Source organism: Coregonus clupeaformis, chromosome 26 (genome assembly GCF_020615455.1).
Source record: "Coregonus clupeaformis isolate EN_2021a chromosome 26, ASM2061545v1, whole genome shotgun sequence".
Taxonomy (NCBI): Eukaryota; Metazoa; Chordata; class Actinopteri; order Salmoniformes; family Salmonidae; genus Coregonus; species Coregonus clupeaformis.
This window is the reverse complement of record NC_059217.1, coordinates 3,612,333-3,637,814: the sequence shown is the minus strand read 5'-3', so window position 1 is coordinate 3,637,814 and position 25,482 is coordinate 3,612,333. Positions and strand designations below refer to the sequence as shown.

The window sequence follows — 25,482 nt, the reverse complement described above, 5'->3', positions numbered from 1 at the left end:
CGTTATCTCTGATTGGGAGCCATATTTAAACTGTGTGTTTTCACCTTGTGTTTGTGGGTTTTTGTTCCGTATCAGTCTTTGTCACTGTGGACTTCACGTCTCGTCATTGTTTGTTGTTTTGGTGTTCAGTACTTTAATATAATAAAGTCATGTTCGCTCAACGCGCTGCGCTTTGGTCTCATTCGTCAGACGATCGTGACAGAAAAACCCACCATCAAAGGACCGAGCAGCGTGTCCAGGAATCGGCAGCCTGGATGTGGGAGCAGCGTCGGAGGGACGAGAGGCACCCCCAATAATTTTTTAGGGGGGGGCACAGGGCATGGACGACGGGGCTGACGGAGGCAGAGAAGGGGCGAATTCAAAAGGCCACCAGGTTACGGGGGCCACTGGTCAAAGTAGGGAAAGGAGGTTTAGAGGCACGGCGAGAGGTACTGGGGTGTGTTACCAGTCCGGTCCGGCCCGTTCCAGTTCCCGGAGTAGAGCCAGTGGTGTGTGTCCCCAGTACGGTCCGGCCTGTTACGGCCCCTCGCACCAAATGGACGGTGCGCGTCTCCAGCCCGGTCCGGCCAGTTCCTGCTCCACGCACAAAACCTACGGTGTGCGTCGCCAGCCCAGCCCGGCCTGTTCCTGCTCTACGCACAAAGCCTACGGGGTGCGTCGCCAGCCCAGCCCGGCCTGTTCCTGCTCCACGCACTAAGTTAATGGTGCGCGTCGCCAGCCCAGCCCGGCCTGTCCCTGCTCTACGCACTAAGCCTACGGTGTGCGTCGTCAGCCCAGCCCAGCCGGTCCCTGCTCCACGCACCAGGCCCACGGTGTGCGTCGTCAGCCCAGCCCAGCCGGTCCCTGCTCCACGCACCAGGCCCACGGTGTGCGTCGTCAGCCCAGCTCGTCCTGTCCCTGCTTCACGCACCAGGCCCACGGTGTGCGTCGTCAGCCCAGCCCAGCCGGTCCCTGCTCCACGCACCAGGCCCACGGTGTGCGTCGTCAGCCCAGCTCGGCCTGTCCCTGCTCCACGCACCAGGCCCACGGTGTGCGTCGTCAGCCCAGCCCAGCCGGTCCCTGCTCCACGCACCAGGTCCACGGTGTGCGTCGCCAGCCCAGCCCGGCCCGTTCCTGCTACTCGCACCAAGCCAGGGGTACGAGTCGTCGGCCTGGTCCAGCCCGTTCCTGCTACTCGCACCAAGCCAAGGGTGCGAGTCGTCAGCCTGGTTCAGCTCGTCCCTGCTACTCGCACCAAGCCAAGGGTGCGAGCCGTCAGCCTGATCCAGCCCACTCCTGCTACTCGCACCAAGCCAGGGATGCGAGTCGTCAGCCTGGTGAGGCCCGTTCCGGCTCCACGCATCAAGCCTAGGGTGCGTATCATCAGCCAGGTCCGGTCCGTTCCTGCCTCACGCGCCAAGCCAGGGGTGCGCGTCGTCAGTCCAGATCCTACCAGCTGGGTCAGATCGGACCGGGGGCGCTACGGGGGGATTGAAGAAGGGTGGTGGTCAAACCCGGAGCCGGAGCTGCCTCCGAGGAGTAATGCCCACCCAGCCCTCCCCTGTTTGGGGTTTTTGAGGCGCGGTCGCAGTCCGCGCCTTTAGGGGGGGGTACTGTCACGCTCTGGCTCCGGGACTTTGTATGTTGAGCCAGGGTGTGTTCGTTTCGTTGTGTTCTGTTTGGTTGGGTTGTCTATGTGGTTGTTTCCTTGTTTGGTCGTGTGACTCCCAATCAGTGGTAACAAGTGTCAGCTGTCGGCTCGTTATCTCTGATTGGGAGCCATATTTAAACTGTGTGTTTTCACCTTGTGTTTGTGGGTTTTTGTTCCGTATCAGTCTTTGTCACTGTGGACTTCACGTCTCGTCATTGTTTGTTGTTTTGGTGTTCAGTACTTTAATATAATAAAGTCATGTTCGCTCAACGCGCTGCGCTTTGGTCTCATTCGTCAGACGATCGTGACACATAGCAGGATTTCTTATAAGCGTCCGGGTTAGAGTCCCACTCCTTGAAAGCAGCAGCTCTACCCTTTAGCTCAGTGCGGATGTTGCCTGTAATCCATGGCTTCTGGTTGGTGTATGTACGTATATGCAAATTAAATACTGTAGTATTTTCTGTAGTGTTTTTGCGGACTGTGGCATTTTTGCGGACATTACTGTAGTATTTACTACTGCTTATTTTTAGGATAAAACTGTCGTATTTACTATAGTATTCTACAGTATACTATAACATTCTATAGTAAGTACTACACATGATTGAGGGATACTGCAGTGTGTAGTATAGTATTCTACAGCATACTACAGTTTACTATAGAATTCTATAGTAAGTACTGCTATATTCTATAGTAAACTGTAGATTTTATTCATGTGGGTAACTAGGAGGAAATGGATGATTTTGTTAAAATGTTCCTTACAGCTCGCAGTTCCGTAGAAATTGTGAAAATGTATTGATGTTGTGAGGCAGTAAATGTAGCTTTGATGGCTGAGCTTTGAGGCATTTATGTTTTTCTGTGCACCAAACTGCCCACAAACAGCCCTCTTTGATTTGTAGATCAAGCTGAACTCATTGGGATCCTGTCCAGTGCAGGACTCCAGTTGCTTGAAAAGACTGCTTGTTTTCTTTGCCATCTCACCATTAGAGATGCCTTTGTATTAAAAGCATGGTTTCTGAGCCCAGCAGTCTTTTTTTCATTAGAGTTTTTGGCATATCTGTGCTTACTTAAAGACATGCTCCGGAACATTTGCGTAATGTACTATATAGGGAATAGGGTGCCATTTCTGACGCAGCCTGAGTCTGTGCCCAATGTTCAGGCCCTGCAGTGGCATGGTGCTCATTTGTTCACACAGGCCAAATCAAGTCCATTAGTAAACACTCCCCAAGTCCCCATTACTGTTTGCCATGCTTCATCTGCCCTTAGTGATTAACACAGTATGATTAGACCTGTGAGTCAAGTATTGCATCCTAAATGGCAGCCTATTCCTTTTATAGTGCACTACTTTTGACCAAGGCCCATAGGGAATAGGGTGCCATTTGGGACGCAACTTGTGAGACATCACACCCACCAACCACAGTCCACTTGTTGATGTTATCACCCCATAAGGGGATGCTGATTGGAAAAGCCCTGGCAGTGAAAATAGCAAAGGGGCTCTCATGATATCACCCCATCTATGGTTTAGATCATAATGGATGCAATGTGATGTTCGGTATAAGAACTCCCTGGACCAGACAGCCTAATGACGCATGGACCTGTCTGCCACAACACACACCCCCGCACACACGCAATCAGGTCGATGTCTTTACACAAAGCCACACTGAGGACTAACTCCTTGATGAGATCCACAACTAAGGACTTTCTAACGCCTTCAAAGGCCTGTCTTAATGAATTGGACCTGGAGTTCCTATCAGCTCAAAACTATGTTTTAATGTCGTATAGAGCTGCTCTTGTTTTTTAAATAATCTTTATTAAGAGCTGTTATTTTATTGTGAGGAACAGATATTTTTTCTGTTTTGTCCTCTTATGTGAGTGATCCTGGGCCTGCGTGATCCCAGGACCTCCCCAGTCTACCCCACCCTCTGATCACACACACATACACACACACACACACCCAGCCCTCTGCTCCAAAGAGGGGAATGACTGTGTGGCTGACGGAGTGAGTGAAAAAGCATTTGACTAATGCAGAGATGAGGGGGCCTCTAGGTCTGGATACGCTCCCAAAGCTAGCGAGAAGACCACTCCACTCCTCTCCCTCCCTCCTTCTCTCTACCGGGAAGGAGAGGCCACAGAGAAGGGCTAAGTGAAAACAACTGGATGGATGTGGATGACTCGTCTTTTTCCGCTCCTTCCGCACAGTACTGCTTGGTAGAACTGTGGTAGAACTGGGATGGAGCCTCAGCGCTAGCAGCAAGCCCCCCAAACCCCAGCTATGCTCCAATGAGCACACTTACCCCCCCACACCCACACTCCCACCACACGCTAATAAACTCCAGATGCAGAGGGATGGAGGGAGGATGCGATGCGCTTGCATTGTGACTAGAACCGTTTTCTCTGCCTCTCTTCCTGCAGAACTGAGGTTGGTTTTCCCTGGGATGTCCTTCCTGCCACCCAGACTGTTCTCTTATTTACTCTGTCTTCCTGTCCTTCTTCGATGACCCTCAACACAGCTCTGTCTCCTCTGGCCAACTGACTCAGCTCTCTGCATGTGTCTCAGCTAGACTCTCTCCACAGACATTCATATAAATGTTAGCCAGCCAGAATGAGACTTTCAGTATGTCTCGCAAGACTACACTAAGATTAGTCTCTGATGCAGTGTTGTAGTACTCGAGTCCAGTACTCGAACTTGACTCGTGCAACACTGTAATATAACTTAGTTTTTTTAAATGGTTGGACCGCAGCTTTTAGCACTAGCAAAGGACTCGTGACTCGAGTATAAAAGGACTTGGACATGGACTGGAGGTTTAGTGACTTGACTACATCACTGTTCTGATGTATAGGGAGGGAGGGAAGAAGGGAGGGAGGGAAAGAGGGAAATCAAATAAAATGTTATTTGCCACATGCGCCGAATACAGCCTTACAGTGAAATGCTTACTTACAAGCCCTTAACCAACAATGCAGTTTTAAGAAAAGAGAATAAAAAAAAGTGTTAAGTAAAAAATAGTTAAGTAAAAAATAAAAATAGCAAATAATTAAAGAGCAGCAGTAAAATAGAATAACAGTAGGGAGGCTATATACAGGGGGTACCGGTACACAGTCAATGAGCGGGGGCAGGGGTTAGTCGAGGTAATTTAGGTAATATGTACATGTGGGTAGAGTTAAAGTGACTATGCATAAATAATAAACAGAGTAGCAGCAGCGTAAAAGAGGGGGATGGGGTGGGGTGGGGGGGACAACACAAATTGTCTGGGTAGCCATGATTAGCTGTTCAGAAGTCTTATAGCTTGGGGGTAGAAGCTGTTAAGAAGCCTTTTGGACCTAGACTTGGCACTCCGGTACCGCTTGCCGTGCGGTAGCAGAGAGAACAGTATATGACTAGGGCGGCTGGAGTCTTTGACCATTTTTAGGGCCTTCCTAAATTACTTCTTACTTCAGCGAATTTATGCCATCCTCCACATATATTTTGGATAAGCTGGTTCATCATAGAGATTACATTGGTTATGAGGACTATACAATACGTTAGCGTTATTAGTCCACTCACCTGGTTCCTCTTCCTCTGTGTCATGTTCTTCCACCACCACTAGGGTCTTGGTAGAAGTCTTTGTGTTCATCATCATGGCTAGGATGATCTCTCCGTTGACAGATGTACATGCCTCATCCGGTTGGATACACTGCATAGAGAGAAACACAATAGGACCACTGAGAAATCCCTAATAATTCAGCCTTGGATTTCATATACCACATTCACTTTTAATGAATTTCATTAATTTCATATATAACATACCTCATGAATTTTCCCATTAAAATGTACCGTTTTTTGTATGATTGACTTATCAGCCATGAGACTGTTACATGTATTCATATGACAAAAGCAGTTTAAAAGACCAATCTACACCTTTACCCAAGACCAAGCATCCATTTTGATCTTTGACCACATGTATAATTTGTGGGAAATCATACCTAGTGAAAACTTGTGTTCCTTCCCCCTAATCCCTATACTAACCACCTCTACCTTACCAGATGACCTAGACCCACTTCAATTTGCTTACCGCCCCAATAGATCCACAGACGATGCAATCGCCATCGCACTGCACACTGCCCTATCCCATCTGGACAAGAGGAATACCTATGGGCTCCCGAGTGGCGCAGTGGTCTAAGGCACTGCATCTCAGTGCTTGAGGCGTCACTACAGAACCCCTGGTTCTATTCCAGGCTGTATCACAACCGGCCGTGATTGGGAGTCCCATAGGGCGGCGCACAATTGGCAGAGCGTCGTCCGGGTTTGGCCGGTGTAGGCCGTCATTGTAAATAAGAATTTGTTCTTAACTGACTTGCCTAGTTAAATAAAGGTTAAATAAAAAATAAAAATGTAAGAATGCTGTTCATTGACTATAGCTCAGCATTCAACACCATAGTACCCTCCAAGCTCAACATAAATCTAGGGGTCCTGGGTCTGAGCCCCGCCCTGTGCAACTGGGTCCTGGACTTCCTGACGGGCCGCCCCCAGGTGGTGAAGGTAGGAAACAACACCTTCACTTCGCTGATCCTCAATGCAGGGGCCCCACAAGGGTCCGTGCTCAGCCCCCTCCTGTAATCCCAGTTCACCCATGACTACGTGGCCACGCACGCCTCCAACTCAATCATCAAGTTTGCAGACGACACAACAGTAGTAGGCCTGATTACCAACAATGACAAGACAGCCTACAGGGAGGAGGTGAGGGCCCTGGGAGTGTGGTGCCAGGAAAATAACCTCTCACTCAACATCATCAAAACAATGGAGCTGATCGTGGACTTCAGGAAACAGCAGAGGGAGCACGCCCCTATCCACATCGACGGGACCACAGTGGAGAAGGTGGAAAGCTTCAGCTTCCTCGGCGTACACATCACTGATGATCTGAAATGGTCCACCTACACAGACGGTGTGGTGAAGAAGGCTGAAGGAGGCTGAAGAAATGTGGCTTGGCACCTAAAACCCTCACAAACTTTTACAGATGCACAATTGAGAGCATCCTGTTGGGCTATATCACCGCCTGGTATGGCAACTGCACCGCCCGCAACCGCAGTGCTCTCCAGAGGGTGGTGCGGTCTGCCCAACGCATCACCGGGGGCAAACTACCTGCCCTCATACAGCACCCGAAGTCACAGGAAGGCCAAATAGATAATCAAAGACAACAACCACCCGAGCCACTGCCTGTTCACCCCGCTATCATCCAGAAGGCTAGGTCAGTACAGGTGCATCAAAGCTGGGACCGAGACACTGAAAAACATCTTCTATCTCAAGGCCATCAGACTGTTAAATAACCATCACTAGGCGGCTTCCACCCGGTTATGTAACCCTGCACCTTAGAGGCTGCTGCCCTATATACATAGACTTGGAATCACTGGCCACTTTAATAATGGAACACTAGTCACTTTAATAATGTTTACATATTTTTGCTTTACTCATCTCATTTGTATATACTGTATTCTATTCTACTGTATTTTAGTCTATGCCACTCCGACATTGCTCGTCCTAATATTTATATATTTCTTAATTCCATTCTTTTACTTTTAGATTTGTGTGTAGTGTGTGTATTGTTGTGAATTGTTAGATATTACTGCACTGTTGGAGCTAGAAACACAAGCATTTCACTGCATCCGCAATAACATCTGCTAAATATGTGTATGTGACCAATACAATTTGATGTAAACATTCAGCTGCAGCTCTGGTGTGAGTCAGTTTGGAGCCCCAGCCTGACTCTGAAGAAGTTTTCGTGTAGAATACCACCAGAGACCCAAATAGAGGGTGGCTGGGCGAGCACTGAGCAGAAAGAACTGCTTGGAAAAGGTTCTGAAAGTGCAATGACATAGCAGAGAGAGAGAGAGAGAGAGAGGCTATAGTACAGCGAGGCGAAGGAAGGAAAAGTGACACTTGAGCTAGTGGCTTGTTTTGGTTCTACAGATGGTTACTTAGGAAACCTGAAGTAGATGTATGCTTCCTGCTCTGGTTCAGAATGGATTGAGACTGGCAGACTGTGCAGCAGGCCTAGCTCGGTGCCAAGTCTCTGCAGAGTGGAGCACAGACCTTCTGAATGACTGGCCTGGCCAGTCACACTGTAAACACAATCTAACCTACACTGAATGCTGCTCAAATTACCATAAAATGTATGAATCATTGCATAGACCACAGATTCAGGTCATGCCAGTTGTGTCTGTGTTACAGAAAGAGGCAGATGGTTTGGCAGTGGCGCAGCCGGCTCTGGACTACACCTGCCCCGTAAAAGACCAGGGTTCAATCCCTGGGCCAACCTCTACAACTCTTCATACTCCCCCTCTCTATTCAACACATACTGTAAATCTATCCCAATAAATAATATTACTGATATCTTTGTTGCAGAGGTCGGCAGTAAATGTACATAGTGTGCAGAATGAACAGACACGAAAGAAAAACAATGTACCATAGCCCGTCCCTGGTTGTTGTGGGGTCTCTTGGAGCAGAGAGACATTTCACAGTGCAGAAAGAGCAACGATTCGTTGAAGGGTGAGTTGAAAGTGAAGCTGAACCTCTTCCTGTCGGTCTGGGAGTGGGGGATAGGGAGGTCTCTCTGAGGGTAGTACTTGACCGTGTCGTCCGTAGGGCAGATGTTCTCAATCAGGGTGTAGTAAGACGGGATGTTGGGGTTGGACTTGGCAGAGATGAAGCAGGTCTGGATCATGAACCCTAGCTCTGGGTCGACTTTGAAAGCTCCAATCTGAAGCACGGGAGAAAAGAGAAAAAAATATGAAGATAAAATATTTTTTTATTAAAAATACAGGGAACATTGTGTCATTTTTCATAAAAACAATAAACTCAAGTCATACAAATGTTTTACCATTTCTAAAGTGTAAGCAATGTGTGGAGACTTGGGCTGTATGATTGCTACAGCCTCTAAAGGTGTCCAATGATTTTATTGTTGAATCCTCTCATCGACGTCGTCAAATTGACAAACTATCTGTTTCGGCCTACAAAGTTCTGTGAAGAGCACCATCTTGGCATTCGTCTGTACACTCTCTGTCAGTCCAGGAGCTGACAATTTGTTTTAACACAGAGAACAAGCTAAAGGAACACTATCAGAGTGTTATCAGGTCCAAGAATCACAAATCCTGAAGTGGATTTCAGTCCCTTCAAAAAGTTTTAATGGGATCTTTCCGTCGGCAGACCACAAGGCATTTCCTTGAGTTATTATCCCTCTGCTGCCTTTTCGTTCTTTTTTTCCACTGAAAACCTAAATGTGTTTTTCTGTTTTGTGTCTGTGCCATCCCCATGCCAAGGTTGTCAAAAAGCTTGCCCAGTCAAAAGCACAGACACACGCATGCACGCCACACACACGCATGCACAGGCACACACACACGCCCCTTTCAAAGGACAGTTGAGAGAAAGTCCAGACAATAAAAACAGGCTATGACCTGACCTATGAGTAACACATGTTATGACACACGTGTTGCACAACAGCAGTTTCCTACACACCTTAGTTTGGACCATAGTCTCAGGGACCAGGACAGGGCATGGTAGATCTCAGCCCAGTGTGAGAGGTGTGGAGTTGGGAGAGAGTGGGCTCAGTATGAATCTCTACCTTTTCTTACACAACCTCCCTGTAGGACCTCTCTAGTAATACTGTTCAGTACTAGGACACTTGAGACTCATGGGAGGACAGAGACAATGGCTGTGGGGCAGCTAAGAGGAGAAAGAGGATATGTTAGCTTTATATTCTTCCGACCCAGACCAAATATCAACGGACCCTGTGGAAGCTAAAACACTAAAAGATGAAAGTGGACCAGACAGTCCAGACACAGTGTACACACAGAACAGTCCTCACTGTTGTTTTGACAGGCCTCATATTTAAGAGAGACAGAGACACGGACACACACACAGACAACTTGTGAAATCGCTCCAACAATTCACGTCCTAACAACTGGATACTAGCCTACTAACTATATTCATCTGAGCGAATCACAAACAGGCTAAAAATGCAACAGACACAATGTATTACTTCAACATATTAAAAACGGTTACAGCCAGCCTGGTACAGTACATTTGTAGTAGTTCACTGCTCCATTTACCTCTACGAAGACCTGTTGATTTTTGGAAACGGTGTGGAAGGCCTGGGTTGACGGATAGCGGAAGAGTTGGGTGTTGTACAGCTCCATGTTGAACATCACGTCGGTTCTGACCGGTTCCTTAGCTGCCGGGGCGATATGGGAAAACGATCCTGATGATCCTGATCCTCCTAGGGTGTCCTGGTTCTTGCTGTAGGTGCAGTTGAACTGGGGGAGGGGGAGAGAGAAGGAGAGACAGCCAATCAAAACAGTTGAACTGGACGAAGAATGAGAGAAGAGCCAATCAAAAAATATATATAATTGGGTAGGAATTACACAAATAGCCCAGGGCAGATGAGTCGAAGTCGAAGTTGAAGCCAGAATTGAGGATAGTAACTGCCGATCTGCTATTCAAAAGTTGTTGTCGATCATAAGAAATTATAGAGGATAAACACCAAAAGATAAACACCAAAAGAATAACAAAATAGTAAAGTTGGATTGGCGCACGCAAGACGGCAGCCATATAGTACAGCGCCATCTATAAGATGAGACTCTATTTATTTATTGATGATCAGTGGTCTGGTCTTGACTCCCAGCTCTCCCAACCCCAGGCAGGCCCTGTCATGCAATGCTGCAATCTTAATTCATTTTTAATTTAGTCTTAATTTAACAAGGAGAAACTCACTTGAGGTTAAAAACCAACCTCTTTTTCGAGGGAGTCTTAATGTTTTACCAGAATGGATGACCTGTGATCAGGGCCTGTGGTGTGCTCAAGGAAAGCAGCCCTCTCCAGCCTCTCTAGCTCCTCTGCCTCCCCAGGGGTCACGTCTCCGGACTCTAGATCCTCGTAATCCAGGGGACCACCACTCCCATCCTTAGGCTCAGCATGACTTATCAGGATCTGGATGTCAACCATAGGGGAGTTGAACACATCAGTGAACACAGTTCAGATACAGTATGCGCCCCAAATGGCACCCTAGCTATTTCCCTTTATAGAGCACTAACTTTGTCAGGGCTCTGGTAAAAAGCAGTGCACTATATAGGGAGCCATTTGAGACACAGACCAGGACACTTTCCCAGTGATCGGCGCCAAACTATTTTCCAATAATTTTCTGCATGTGAATGGTGTTGCTTCATTCAAGGGCTCAGGACACCAGTGACAGGGCTCTGATCTGAATCTAGCTGCCAAAACATTCTGCAACAGATGAGCTGGAATTAAAACGTGGGAACGTCCAGAGATTTCAACAGTCCAGAGCTCACTCAGGCAGACCCCGTGAAGCATATTTCTCATTTAGTCAGTTTAAAGAAACACTGGAAGCCTGCTGTGTACTTCAGACATTTAGGGCTGGAGGACACGGGCTAAATGAGGTGAATTATTGTCATTGACATTTAGTTTATTCCTGCTGGTGCGTAGATAAGTAATTAAAATGCCTTATTGTAGGATGGGACAAACAAGGACCATACAAGGATATGTGGCTTTGATGTATTGAGAAACAGATAAATGAAGATTAATTTGTTTTGACCATAGGGGTCTGCATCCAAGACAAGAGATAAAAAATTGGGAGAACTTTGGGTGTGTGCCTGATATTTCTAATCTCTATTTGGACACAAATGTGTTTTGTAACCTTGCTCCGAAAATAATTTAAGAGATCCGCGGAGAAGTGATTTATCGTTGCTTGTTAGTGAAAGCACATGTTGCATTCCATGTTAATGATGAACTCTGCTGAGAAAGGGTTTAACGGTAATACTGAATCCCATAACATTTTCATAGTGTTGTCCTAAGTTTTGGCCCTGGGTGCTTCTCCCATGATATCAACAGAGATAACTGATTTTACCATTGTTCAGAGTAACAGGCTAGGGTTGGGGGATACAGCACTCATAGGTTTCCCAGACCCAGATTTGGCCTAATCCTGGACTAAAAACTATTTAAAATTGAGATATCCATTGAACCTTCTTTTTCAGTCCAGGAGTAGGCTTATTTGGGTCCAGGTATCTTAAATGTTCAAGCTTCACAAGACTTGGGAGTATGGTAACGCAAGACTAGGGTCTGGGAAACTGGCCCTCAATTAGTTTTTGTAGATGCTATGGCCATTGTGTGTGGTACTCACTGAGTTGATGTAGAGGACCATAGAGCTGGAGTGCATGGGGTACTTGGTGGTCTGACAGCCCTCCAATGGCGTCTCTAGGGTGTAGTGGGTGGAGTTAACCGTCGCTTTACATTCTGGGTCTTGAAGAGTCAGGTTGGTATTACCATAACCACTGGCCTGAGGAAAGAGACAAATGTAAAAAATGTAAAGTAAATTAATAAAGTATTGAAAAATAGAAAGAAAACAATATAATGTCAATCAATAATCTATAATATTTGCAATACAAATCATGATTAATGATCATCTCAATACTGTCAGAACTGTTGCTGAGACACAATGTGGCACTAGACTCCATTGGCATTATCGTCACTATGCCATTCTACAGCACAGACTACTTCTCGGTGTGATATTAAGTTCCCAGGAAGACATAAAAACCACAGGATGGTCCAACTGTAACCATAACTATCCCTAATTGCAGTGTGCGGGATTTAATAGACTGTGATGTGGTCTGTTGTGTTCTGCCTGCTTCACTGTACCCAGTGGTAGGGCACACACACACACACACACACACACACACACACACACACACACACACACACACACACAACACAACACAAACAGTCTGGGAAAATACACACAATTCATTCAACTACATGCCAGTCACTATTCCGTAAAGAGGAAGACTCAGAGATAAACCAAGGATGAAAAGTGTGAATTCCACAGCAGCCTGTCCTCTATTGCAGACACAATTAGTCACAGTAGGCTATTCATCCACTCACCTGCAGACTCTCTCTGTCGATGCTGACCACCATCCTGTTCTCCTCACACTGAACACTGAGCCCCACACTGAGGGTCCCCTGCTGCTCCTCAGGCTCCCCACCCTCCTCCCCTCCCAGCCCCAGCCAGGGATGGTCCTCCAGGGAGGGGGGCAGTGATAGGTAGGGCAGGCCCTGCTCCTTGGGCGGGGGGAAGGGGAATGGCAGGCCAATGGAGCGTGAGGCAGCACCCCCCGGACCACCAGACAGGAGGGGGTTGGTGTCCCACAGGATAGAAGGAAGGAACATGGAGTCCAGGGGATTCAGCACATCTGGAAGTCACAGAACACACACATTTTAGTCACAGAGAGACACACACACAAACGCACGTACACGCACAGACAGACACCTACACCATGCATGCACACACACAGAGAGAGACAGAGAAAGAAGGAGAGAAAGAAGGAGGGAGAGAAGGAGAGAGAGAAAGAAAAAGAGAGAGAAAGAAGGAGAGAGAGAGAGAAAGAAAGAAGGAGAAAAATAAGGAGAGAGAGAGAGAGAGAGAGAGAGAGAGAGAGAGAGAGAGAGAGAGAGAGAGAGAGAGAGAGAGAGAGAGAGAGACCTCTGTTAAAGTATCATCTGGTGGTTTTAGAGCCATGGAAATTGCACAGAGCAGAAACTGGCCCAAGTTTTCACGCTATTGTCTTTATAAGAACAGTTAAACTGTGTTGGTGATGGTCTGTGGTAGAAATTAATTATTTAACAGTTAAATACATTTATAACAATGTATGCTCATGAAAAATGTGTATAAATCAAAGCATAGCTAATTTATTTACATAGTAGATATCTTTATTGAATTGACTAAACCTAGGTCTGTTTGTCATACATGATCTACCGTATTAGTTTAATTACAGTCAACAAGTACTGGAACACAAATCTGAGTCCACTTTAAACAGCCTGGCTTGTCTTACCTGGCTCCCTGAGCCTCAGGTTGAAGGTGTTAGCCACAGGGGTGTGGGTGTAGGAGGTGACTGGTCCATAGCTATGCTCCTCTGCCCACTTGATCAGGGCCTGAGAGCCAGATGGGAGGTGGTGCTTGGGGGTCTTAGACACTTCCATCCGCCTCTCTGTGTTGGGGCTCAGACTGATGGTATCTGGCGTCTATTGGGGAAAAATATTGGGATTAACAGGTTTAGTAGCCTATACTGTAAATCATATGGAAATATTGGTAGAGGCAAAACTACCAGCAATTGATTTGATTCAAGGAGTTTTTAATCAATGTAATCTTATCAGTTATAATCAAAGAAAAAAACGTGCTCTAATTTCTTCTTCTGAGATACCATATCTTGTCATGATAATTTTTTTTACATGAACATTTGAGACATTTAGCAAACACTTAGGGTTAAGTGCCTTGCTCAAGGGCACAGACAGATTTTTCACCTAGTCGGCTCGGGGATTCAAACCAGCGACCTTTTGGTTACTGACCCAACGCTATTAACCGCTAAGCTACCTGCCGTCATCAATCAAAAAAATAATAATATATATATTTAACTTTGACCCCTTTATCTCCCCAGTTTCGTGGTATCCAATTGGTAGTTACAGTCTTGTCTCATCGCTACAACTCCACTACGGACTCGGGAGAGGCAATGGTCGAGAGCCATGCGTCCTCCGAAACACAACCCTGCCAAGCCGCACTGCTTCTTGACACACTGCTCGCTTAACCCGGAAGCCAGCCGCACCAATGTGTCGGCGGAAACACCGTCCAACTGACGACAGCTTGCAGGCGTCCGGCCCTCCACAAGGAGTCACTAGAGCATGATGAGACAAGGCCGGCCAGCCAAACACTCCACTAACCTGGACAACGCTGGGTCAATTGTGCGCCGCCTCATGGGTCTCCCGGTCACGGCCGGCTGTGACACAGCCTGGGATCGAACCCGAGTCTGTAGTGACGCCTCAGCACTGCGATGCAGTGCCTTAGACCGCTGCGCCACTCGGGAGGGCTTTGTCGTCATCAGTCTTATACAAACCAAAGTGGACGCTTTCTTCTTTTCTAGTTAGCATCATTTACCAGTAATCTCTACGTCTCGTTTCATTTCCTTTTTCTGACTGTATGAAATGGTAAAACGTCACTATAGAGCTTCAAAAACCGGCGTGACCACAACCCACAATGAAAGTGTGAGAATATTCATTTTACTCTCATATCTTGAAAGAGTCAAAGTCAAAAGAGCCACTTTACATTCAGGCCTCGGCATGGAAAGGCCCTGACCAATTCAGCAGCGGTGAAGGGTCACACACACACACACACACACACACACACACACACACACAAACGTCAAAAGCCTGATCAATGGTGGGACTAAGCCTAATGTGTCAGATTTCTACCAGAATTCCTCATTAGTTCCCCAGTGTTCCGTGCTGTATAATGTGAGGAGGGCTAATCCCTTCCCACAGACATTTCCCACATATCCACTCTGTCCAAAATGGCATCATATTCCCAATTTAGTGCACTACTTTTTACCAAGGCTCATAGGTCTCTGATCAAAAGTAGTGCACTATATAAGTAGTAGGGTGCCATTTGGGATGCACATCCCCTCTGTCCCCCGGAGCAGGAGCAGAGCTGTGGCCAATCCTCTGACAGTAGCTAGCAACACTTTGATTTTACGAGGCTATCATATCACGTACATAGCTGACATTCTCTGTTTATAGATATTCACTCTGACACAGTGGCTGGTTCCCAAAGACAGATTCTTATACTGGGACATGCATGCGCATGCAGGCAAGCACACTCACAATCACACTCATATGCACACACTCTCACACGCACACACACATAGCATTAATTAAGCATTTTGTCAATGAAACCCTTGCAATGATACTGGGCAGTTTCAGTTTACTTTGGTCCTAGATTGATTCATAGGTTCTAAACTCAGAAATCAAAACCAGAAGTGAAAAGCAAATCTGATCCATCATAACTGAACTCCTCCCAATGATTTGTGCTATTCTGCGTTTAGTACTGTACTCTATGTCTGGCCCTGGCTTGTACTTTCCTAGCCTGGTGCCAGATCTGTTTGTGCTGTCTTGCCAACTCCTATGGTCATTCATGGTAATGCCAAATGTCATGCCAAACAGATACGGGACCAGGCTAGTACTTTGGCAGTACAGTAAACTGTAGGTCAGCAGCACATCGCTGACATGTGTTCCCAGTTTCCAGTCCCCTACTCCCCCTAATGGTTCTCTTAGCGTAGCCTACTACTGTAGCCAACCGTAGCCCTGCTCTGCTGGCCTGATTGATTCAGTGCAGTGACAGCCTAAAGGGCAGCTGTACAAACAGCCAGGCAGGCGGTGGCTGGGGCTGAGCGTGGGCCAGCATTCCAAGTGGCACCTTATTTCCTATATATTGCACTAGTTTTGACCAAAGCTCCATGGGCACTGGTCAAAGGGAGTGCACTGCATAAGGAATAGGGTGCCATTTGGGACGCAGCCTGAGCCTGAACTGAGCTGGCTGAATGGGAGAAGTGCAGAGTCATGGACTGGCAGAGGCACACACAAACCCTGCCTGCATGAGGATCACTGTTACAGAGTGTGGGAACCAACCCAGGGAAGCAGGTACCTAGAGCCCATAAGACAATACAAGACACAGCAGTTAGCATAGCATAGGGACCACGGAATAGAGCTAAGCAGCACTCATAGAGAAGATCGAGCGAAGGGCAGGCCAGGTTGGTTTGGGCTACAGAGATGGTAGTCTAAATTGTGTCAACGCCACTTTTTTATTAATAGACAAAACACCTTTGATATCCACTAGGTATCTGTTGGCTATGTGCCAAACGTGTAAGAGCCATCCCTCATTATGACTTCAGATATTGGTAAAATCTATTTGGTTTCGTTAACATACATGTCTAGACTGATGTAAGTGGGAGGAAAACATGCAATGCCAGAGCAAATACGGTCATTGGACAATTTCCTATTGTTAACCTAAAACCAAATAAATCTCCCTTAGTGTAAGCCTTGTAAAATAGTGTATGTCTTTCAATGACCAGAACAGATTTTGTAAAAAAAAAAATGTAAGTGTATACACGACCACAGACTGTGTGGGTGTCAATGTTAACAAGTATGAAACAATATTTCAATACTACAGACAGATAGCCAGTTACTGAGGTATTACACAGTATTTGGGCAGTGATTGTGTTGTTACTGTTTCTGCAGTGTAATCCACAGAGATAGGCCCTGTCCTAAATGGCACCCTATTCCCATAGGGCTCTGGTCAAAAGTAGTGCACTATATACGGAATAGGGTGCCAATTGGGATGCAGACAGGGCCTGCAGCCAGCAACGCTCATAATTCACATTATGATGGACGGCAAACAGGTCAGTCTGTGCGAGGCTGTGAGCACAATAAAAATACTGTTTGTGGTGAGCCTGGCCTATGAAAATGTCTCACCCCCCTCCCCCTCTCCCCTCCTCCTCTCATTCAATATGATGACAACCCTTGGAGCTGTCAGCATGATATTTCACAGTTCATCTCTTTATCCCTCCCTCCCTCCCTCCCCTGCAGGCAGGTTGAAACCAGGTGCCACTTCAACACTCCTCGGATTGTGACAAATGTATTGGTCAGCAGTGAAAAGTGGTGACATGCCTGTCTGTCTGCTGTGCCTGTCTAGTCATGTGTTGTGACATGGATCCTCTGCCCGTCTCCCCTCATACCATTCGTGCCATTGTGATCAGTGGAGGCTGCTGAGGGGAGGACAGCTCATAATAATGGCTGGAACGGCGCTAATGGAATGGCATCAAACATATGGAAACCATTTGTTTGATGTATTTGATACCATTCCACTGATTCCGTTCCAGCCATTACCACGAGTCCGTCCTTCCCAATTAAGGTGCCACCAACCTTCTCTGATTGTGATGTGTTACTGAGACAGTGAAGATCTTGGCAGTTAAAATCTGAAAGTTGAACTAATCAATTCGAAAAACCACTCAATAGCAGTCCTGCCACTTGGTTTGCTATAAATCTGAGGGATAGAGTCTTAGGTCTCTGGAGTTGGCCATTAAATAAACTGCTTCTACTGAAAATATAAGTAGTTTTATTTAGGTCAAAGCAGCACTTTCCTATTATTCATGGATTGCAAGGTTTCGTCTCTATATTGCTTTGAACATTCATTTTAGGACTGCTGCCCGACTCAGCATTGTCAATCGGAGATTATGAAGATTTTATCAAAAGGGCATTACAGTGGCTTGGAAATACAAAAACATTTTAAAAGGAGGCAAATAATTAGTAGCAAAACCTTTTGCCATTATCGTGATGTTGTCAGATTGATCGTATTTCCAGGCCACTATAGTGTAATTTAGACTAAACAGTCGTTAGCCCCCGTTCAGAATGACTGGGCACAAGTAGACCTTTGGGCACCACTATGGCAGAGAACAGCTTGAGAATGTTCATAACAGTGGCGACCGAGTGAAGGAGGTGCAACCCATGAATAGAGGGGCTGTGTTTGTTACATTCAGAGTGACGTTTTGAGTCACGTACCACCAAGTCCAGTTTGCAGGTTACTGTAAATATAAGTATTTTTATTTAGAAACAAAACATTTCTCCGTAGTGTTCAGTGTTACGTACCACCACGTCCAGTTTGCCGATGACGCCGTGAGCCTTGATGACCCAGTTGACAGACTTCTCACACTTTAGCAGCAGCACAATGTCACGATACAATGGAACATCTGCCTCCAGTGGTCTCAGATCCACGATCACATCCACTTGGAACGCACTGCTCAGGGAGGGAAATAGAGAGAAATAGAGAGAGAAATAGAGAGAGCGATAGAGCGAGAGAGAGCGAGAGAGCGAGAGAGAGTGAGAGAGCGAGAGAGAGAGCGAGCCAGCCAGGAGAGAGCCATAAGAGTTTTGGAAGACCCAAAACACTCAGTATTTACATGCCTTACCTCTGTCTGGCCAACTGATTAAGAAACTGGAGGTATTCCCAGAAAGAGGAAGACGTGCGTAGCAGACCAGACCACATAGCAGCCGTATGGTGAAATACATCATGACTGCCACATTCCCTGTATTTCTGGGCTCTTTATGCGTATACAGAGTAATCACACCTCTGGGAGACTGAGGCCATTACCCGGCAGACTGGAAATACAGACTACACTCCACGTGAGGTTGTGTCCCAAATGGATGCCAACCTACACTATATATACAAAATTATGTGGACACCCCTTCAAATTAGTGGATTCTGCTATTTCAGCCACACCTGTTGCTGACAGGTGTATAAAATCAAGCACACCGCCATGCAATCTCCAAAGAAACACATTGGCAGTAGAATGGCCTTACTGAAGAACTTGGTCTTTCAACGTGGCACCGTCATAGGATGCCACCTTTCCAAAAAGTCAGTCTGTCCCGGTCAACTGTAAGTGCTGTAAGTGCTCAGCCAGGAAGTAATAGGCCACACAAGCTCACAGAACGGGACCGCCGAGTGCTGAAGCACGTAGCGCGTAAAAATTGTCTGTCCTCGGTTGCAACACTCACTACTGAGTTCCAAACTGCCTCTGGAAGCAACGTCAGCACAATAACTGTTCGTCGGGAGTTTCATGAAATGGGTTTCCATGGCCGAGCAGCCACACACAAGCCTAAGATCACCATGCGCAACGCCAAGCGTCGGCTGGAGTGGTGTAAAGCTCGCCGCCACTGGACTCTGGAGCAGTGGAAACGTGTTCTCTGGAGTGATGAATCACATTTCAATATATCTGGCAGTCCGACAGACTAATCTGGGTTTGGCAAATGCCAGGGGAACGCTACCTGCCCCAATGCATAGTGCCAACTGTAAAGTTTGGTGGAGGAGGAATAATGGTCTGGGGCTGTTTTTCATGGTTCGGGCTAGGCCCCTTAGTTCCATTGAAGGGAAATCTTAATGTTACAGCATACAATGACATTCTAAATGATTCTGTGCTTCCAACTTTGTGGCAACAGTTTGGGGAAGGCCCTTTCCTGTTTCAGCATGACAATGCCCCCGTGCACAAAGCGAGGTCCATACAGAAATGGTTTGTCGAGATCGTTGTGGAAGAACTTGACTGGCCTGCACATAGCCCTGACCTCAACCCCATTGAACACCTTTGGGATGAAATGGAACGCCGACTGCAAACCATGCCTAATCTAAGGGAGGCACCCTTAGACTTTGAGTCTGAGATAGAGTGCTCAACAAAACGTCAATATTATCCCCCTCTTCCTTGGTATCCAACACAGACTACCAGTGTGACTAGAGAGAAACCATCCTGACCTCTTGTAATGGGGAAATTACACTGAGATCATTAAGGTTTATATTTAGAGTTAGTGTGATCGACATAATGTGTAGCATATTGACATAAAGGGCCAGTTTCCCAGAGACAGATTAAGCCTACTGCTGGACTAAAAAGCATGCACAATAGAGAATCTCCACTGAAAGTGTTCTTTAGTCCAGAACTAGGCTTAATCTGTGTCCAGAACCCAGCCTAAACTGGATAAATGTGTGCCTTATTTGGGTCGGACTATGTTCTGGTTCTGGTGGTAGGCTACAGTACTGACCTACTGGAGTTCTGGTTGTGTTCTGCTTGTGTTCTGGTTGTGTTGGATTACAGTACTGACCTGCTGGAGTTGGGTGCTTGCAGCTCGATGATGTGGACCTCTTGGTCCTGGTCTGGCCCAGACAGGACACAGCCTTTAGAGGGCTGGGGCTCCACATAGCCAGCTAAGTAGTTCAGAGACAGGAACTTGTTGTCGATCTTACAGGTATCTGAGAACACTGGGTCTGAAAGACAAAAGGAGAGTGTGGTTAAATGAGATTATGAGATTATGACTCTATGTATAATTCCTACACTGGAAGTGATGTGATTATACTTGATTAATCCTCAAGAGGAATAAGTTCTGATGAAGGCAGTGAGGCTGATACGTAAGCTTAATATACTAAAGTGATACTGGCAAGCGCAGTGTGAAAGTTTTTTTATTTTCTTTCAAGATGAATCCTCATGAGGAAATGGGTGAGGTATTTAGGTATTTACATTCCTTTGTTCAGCCATAGCCTGAACAATTTGGGGTTGCTGGTAAAAGACAGGGACATACAGACAGCTTTTGTACTGAACACTATGATTTATGTTTCTGGGATAATGAAGGACAATTTTGAACAATAGCTGTCATAAACACGTCCAATCAGTCATTCCTGTCAGGTTTCCCACCATTCTAACTTATTAGCATTTATTTACTCAATTATTATTATTCTCCATCCAACTGCCCAGGCATGCAATCCTCTTCTCAGTCTTTTATAAAACATAAAAAGTTAAGCCCAGATGCTTCCTTATTTGGCAAACAAGCTCTTTGACAATATAAACTAAAGGGGTTGGCACCTTCCTCCCTAGACCCACATGTGCCCCCCTCGTACGTGTATTAATGGCCTGGTACGAAACAAAGCGGAAATCTGTCCAGCCTCATGAAAAAGTACCAGAGCGAGAGAGAGATGGGGGGAGACGGACTGAGGTAAACATGGCATATTGGTCCTTCGCCAAACCACAGTGTCTAATGACAGAGAGAGCGGCTGAATAGATTACTGCTTCAAGGCTAAGCAACCACACACGCTCTGTTTTCCTCTGAAGTGATTGACTACATGGAGAGAACAGTACATACCCCGGCTGTAATGTGTAATGGAGCCATGACTCCACTCCTGGCAGTCAAAGTGATATTGTCATGCAGTTGAAAGACAGTCGTTAAAAATGAGGTGCCCTATCTATCTGGATGTTGACGTAGGATGAAGTTGGACGTGCTGTCGGATCGGTTTACAAAGCACCAGTGGGGAGTGAAGAAGTGGAGGAAAGAGTGAAGCATGGCTTCAATGGATCAATCACACAACATCCCTGGAGGAAAGCCCTTGACTTCAAACAGCCTGAGTACCTGCTACAGTAACTCTACTGCCTGGTGGAGAGGAGACAACTCTGACAGTTTGTTTCCACTCACAGCTCACAGTTATCAAGGAACAGCTGACATTTGCTAAACCCAGCAATGCCTTCCACAGTTTAGTTTACTACAAACTCTGCTTCTCAGAAGTGGTCTTCTTACAGACAAGTTAAGGAACAAGGCCTCTAACGTCTTACTTATTAGCAGCTTAAGGAGTTAAAGCTAGAATCCTTAGTAGAAACAATAAAGCGATTCTCCACCCGTTTTGGTAAAAAGCTGAGGGATGGGCCCAGAGAAATGTAACCACTCTCAAATTCATAGACATACCTATGGATGCAAGGACTGACCATCCATGATATCAAAAGTATCATTTTAAACATGTTTTGAGGCTATAAAGTGTTTGTTTACATTTACATTGTTTACAGAGTAAAACAAGGTTATATTTTGGGTTCTGATGGGGTACGACAGTTGAACTAAGCTCATGAGGCATTTCTAAGTTATATTCTTCAAGAATCAATTTATAATTCCAAAAATGGATGTAGCAACTAACGATTCTAGTTTTAAGGAGGAAAGAATAACGTAAATGGATCCCTCTCTTGTCTGTTTGACTAAAACTGCTTGGAGACTTGAATAGCAAGAAACAGTCCCATGTTTGATCTCTTCAGTCTATAGATTTTCTTCTGTTGCGTCAACTTCAGTCTTTTCTTGTCCATCCAACTCCATTTCCCTTTTTCCTCTTCTTGTTTCCCTAATCCTCCCTCTGTCACTCCCCTCTTTTTCTCATAGCGCACAGGACTAGTCTGTCAGGCCTCGTCTAGAAGCAGCTAGCAATCAGAGCAGCGATCCTTCTCATAAACCTACTACGAAGACACACACCGAGAGGGTGTAAAAACCTACTCTGCATTTTCATCAATCACTTCTTCCTCACTCCACTGACTCTGGGCTCACAGTCAATGAAGAAAAGTGACAAGCAAGGAAAGCAAACGGCCAGATTACAAAAGAAAGAAAAAGTCCTTTCCTCCCGGCCAAGTCTATTTACTTTTTAAATGGAACTGAAAGTTGGCCAGTGGAACTGAGAATTCAGAACACAGAGAGTGTTCGCTCTGCTTCTCTGGGATTGTTTTATTTCTCTAGGGTCCAGTAACTCCCAGGACTGTCAATGGCCTCCATTGAGAGGCAATTACTGCGTGGGAACCACTTCATTAAAGATTTAGTGGGGAAGAAAAGGCCAGTCACAAGGCAAAGAAAATATACTGTTAGTGGAGGTAGGTGTAAAAGCCTCCCTAGGCATTCTAAACGGAAATGTGGCACTACCTTGGGACTGAGGCAACGTTTCTTACCTGCCTCTCAGAGTTAAACACACCTTCTCCCACTTTGATGTAGGGTTCCACTTGGAACCAATAGTTCTCCTACAGAAGGGACAGCCAAATAACCCTTTATGGTTATAGGTAGCACCTTTTTCTAAGAGTGTCCTTTGGAGAAACATTTCTAACTTCCCTCTGACAGTAAAACACACCTTCTCCCACTTTAATGTAGATGTCCAGGGCGATCTTGAGTTCGGAGAAGGAGGTGACGGCTCTGTACTTCTTGGTGGCCCAGTTGAGGAGGTGCTCGTTGCCATGGGGAAGCACCTCCTTCTGAACCTGACAGTGGAGGGAGAAGTTCCCTGGAGGGAAGTGGACATCAGATCCCTCAGATACCTTGAGGAAGGAGAGACACAACAATGTTACAGACAGACAGCCAGAGAGACACCATGGCTTTACAGACTGACGTACACGGTTCATCAAGAGTCATACCCCTGAGACATGGCTGTAGTGTGTTAGGAGTCATAGGAGTCTACAGCCATGTATCAGCGCTAAACGACACACAGAGAAGTGGACATTTGAGCTCTCTGATACCTGGAGGGTGGAGAGATACAATGATGTTACAGATAGACACTGTACATCAGGAGACATAGCCCCTAAGACATGTCTGTAGACTGCTATGGCATTGGGTGTACTATGACGTATAGACGTATTTGCCTGTGAGGAAAAGAGCTGGAAGCAGGGGTTCCACAGAATGACTGTGATACAGTAGGTTTCTGTATGACACTATGGGCCGGTTTCCTAGCCACAGATTAAGCCTAGTCCTGGACTAAAGTGCAAGATCAATGGAGAATCTCCATCGAAGATTATGTTTAGTCTAGGACTAGGCTTAATCTGTGTGTGGGAAACTGGTCCTAAGAGACTAGCTCTAGCATTATCGACCTGGTGTGACAATAATACAGAGAGGATCAATAATATGGTGTGGGGATTTACAGTATATCTAGTCCAGAGACCAATAAGCATCGATTTAAAGGTCAACTCAGCGAAATGACAGATATTGAGTTGAGCGAGATGGAAGACTTCACTTTCACACACAGTATCTTTGCATGTGCACGAGTTCGCTTCTCGCTGTTCACAGCGTGGTAGCCAGGGCACCAAAACAGCGGAGTTGAGCCTCGCTCTTCAACGCTTTTAGTTGTTGCGGAAATTGACCCACTATGCGTTTAACTTTCTGCATCTACATCATATCGCTGAATCTACCTTTAATATCAGTGGGTATGATTTTCTATATTCAAATTTACATCAAATAACTTTGGATTACTTTCAGCAGTCTCTATTTCAGCTACTGAAGGAACTACATGTAGAGTTACTGAGAATATAAAATGGTAAAGCTACAAAAACAGTTGTGGATCAGACCTTATGGGAAAATAAGACATTTGAAACAATAAAAGTCAAGGCCTGCCTCGAGGCAAACAGATAAAGGAGAAGAGAAGACCTTTCCCAATTCAAACCTTCCATCTAAACTTTGCCAAAAGACATCTTTCACACTCCATCCCCAATCGTTATTTCAAGGCCTCTCACAATGTGTGCTCCGTATTTTGACACATGGTCTCCTTACACAATAAGTTGTATGGTATCTACTGATTATGTAATCTGTTATTGTGCATCATCACTAGTGTGCAGGGATTTTTCAAAATGGCTGGAGTAGTATGGAGCTGTCTGTCATGAATATAGCCAGCAGACACACACACATGCTACTTTGTCTTTATCATAGGAAATACAATTGCAAGACACGCGTGTCTTTCTATGCGTGCTCATACACACACTTACAAATAAATCAGAGGCACAAAGAAAGAGACTACTTTTATCAATGCAGTTTGTTTGGAGTAAGCATCATAATCTAAAAGTAGAACATTTTGCCATATGAGAGCCAGCTGACAGCAGGATGAATTGTATCCAGATGTGATACAGTGGGACGTAGCCTAAGCCTAGGTAGGCAAAAGGGTGCGAGACCGCAAAACCCAGCTGTGATATGGTGACAAAAAAAGAAAATGAGCGAAAAATGTGTGCGGAGCCCCGAGCCCACAATGAAGTGCTGATTTGTCTTCTGGCAGGGAAGGAGGGAGGGATTGAGGGAGGGATGGAGGGAGGGAAAGAGAGAAACTTGGCTGAGCTTGGCATGTGTGTGTGCGTGCACAGAACAGAGAGCAGAGAGAGAGAGAGAGAGCATAGAGAGAGAGAGCGAGAGAGACCACCCCTTTGGCTCTTAACGGACCTCAACCCATATGCTTCATTTCAGCGAGATAAACATTCACATGTGCTGAAAAAACTACTGACTGTAGTAAAACTGTGAGCAGAGTTGAGCTGAGCTGAGTATCACAGGCCAGACAGGTAGCCCTAACACACGGTCTGGTCTAGATAGCCTACCTCATTATATTTATCGTGATCTTTTTCTTATTCCCATGGCCTCCTATCTAACATGTGGAGGGCAGCTGACCGTGCTACCTGGCAGGCCCAATTAAAACATTGCCTCATAACACTTTTGTTGCATTACCCATATTTTTGAAGTTTTCCAAAGAGGGGGAAAAGGAAAGCAAAACTCAAGAATCTAGCGCAACATTGGTTAGTTTTTCAGATCATGGTGTTTGCTTGTTTGTTTGACAATTGGGTATTTGGAACTCCAGACAGACAGGTTCTCCATTTCCCCCCAGCACACACACCCAAACACACGTCACACACACAAACAC

At 46.0% G+C, this 25,482-nt stretch overlaps 1 protein-coding gene across 1 annotated transcript in view; it reads right to left on the bottom strand.

The window, feature by feature from the left end:
- LOC121540519 (transforming growth factor beta receptor type 3) overlaps window positions 1–25,482 on the bottom strand; it is a 114,232-nt gene that overhangs the window by 14,727 nt on the left and 74,023 nt on the right. The window contains exons 5-14 of the mRNA XM_041849453.2: window positions 22,948–23,131; window positions 20,133–20,295; window positions 18,135–18,282; window positions 13,496–13,685; window positions 12,549–12,856; window positions 11,791–11,946; window positions 10,416–10,583; window positions 9,707–9,910; window positions 8,065–8,358; window positions 5,169–5,298 (exon numbers count right to left, since the gene is read on the bottom strand). Of these exons, the coding sequence (XP_041705387.2) occupies window positions 5,169–5,298; window positions 8,065–8,358; window positions 9,707–9,910; window positions 10,416–10,583; window positions 11,791–11,946; window positions 12,549–12,856; window positions 13,496–13,685; window positions 18,135–18,282; window positions 20,133–20,295; window positions 22,948–23,131 (1,945 nt within the window). The remainder of the gene's footprint in view (window positions 1–5,168; window positions 5,299–8,064; window positions 8,359–9,706; window positions 9,911–10,415; window positions 10,584–11,790; window positions 11,947–12,548; window positions 12,857–13,495; window positions 13,686–18,134; window positions 18,283–20,132; window positions 20,296–22,947; window positions 23,132–25,482) is intronic.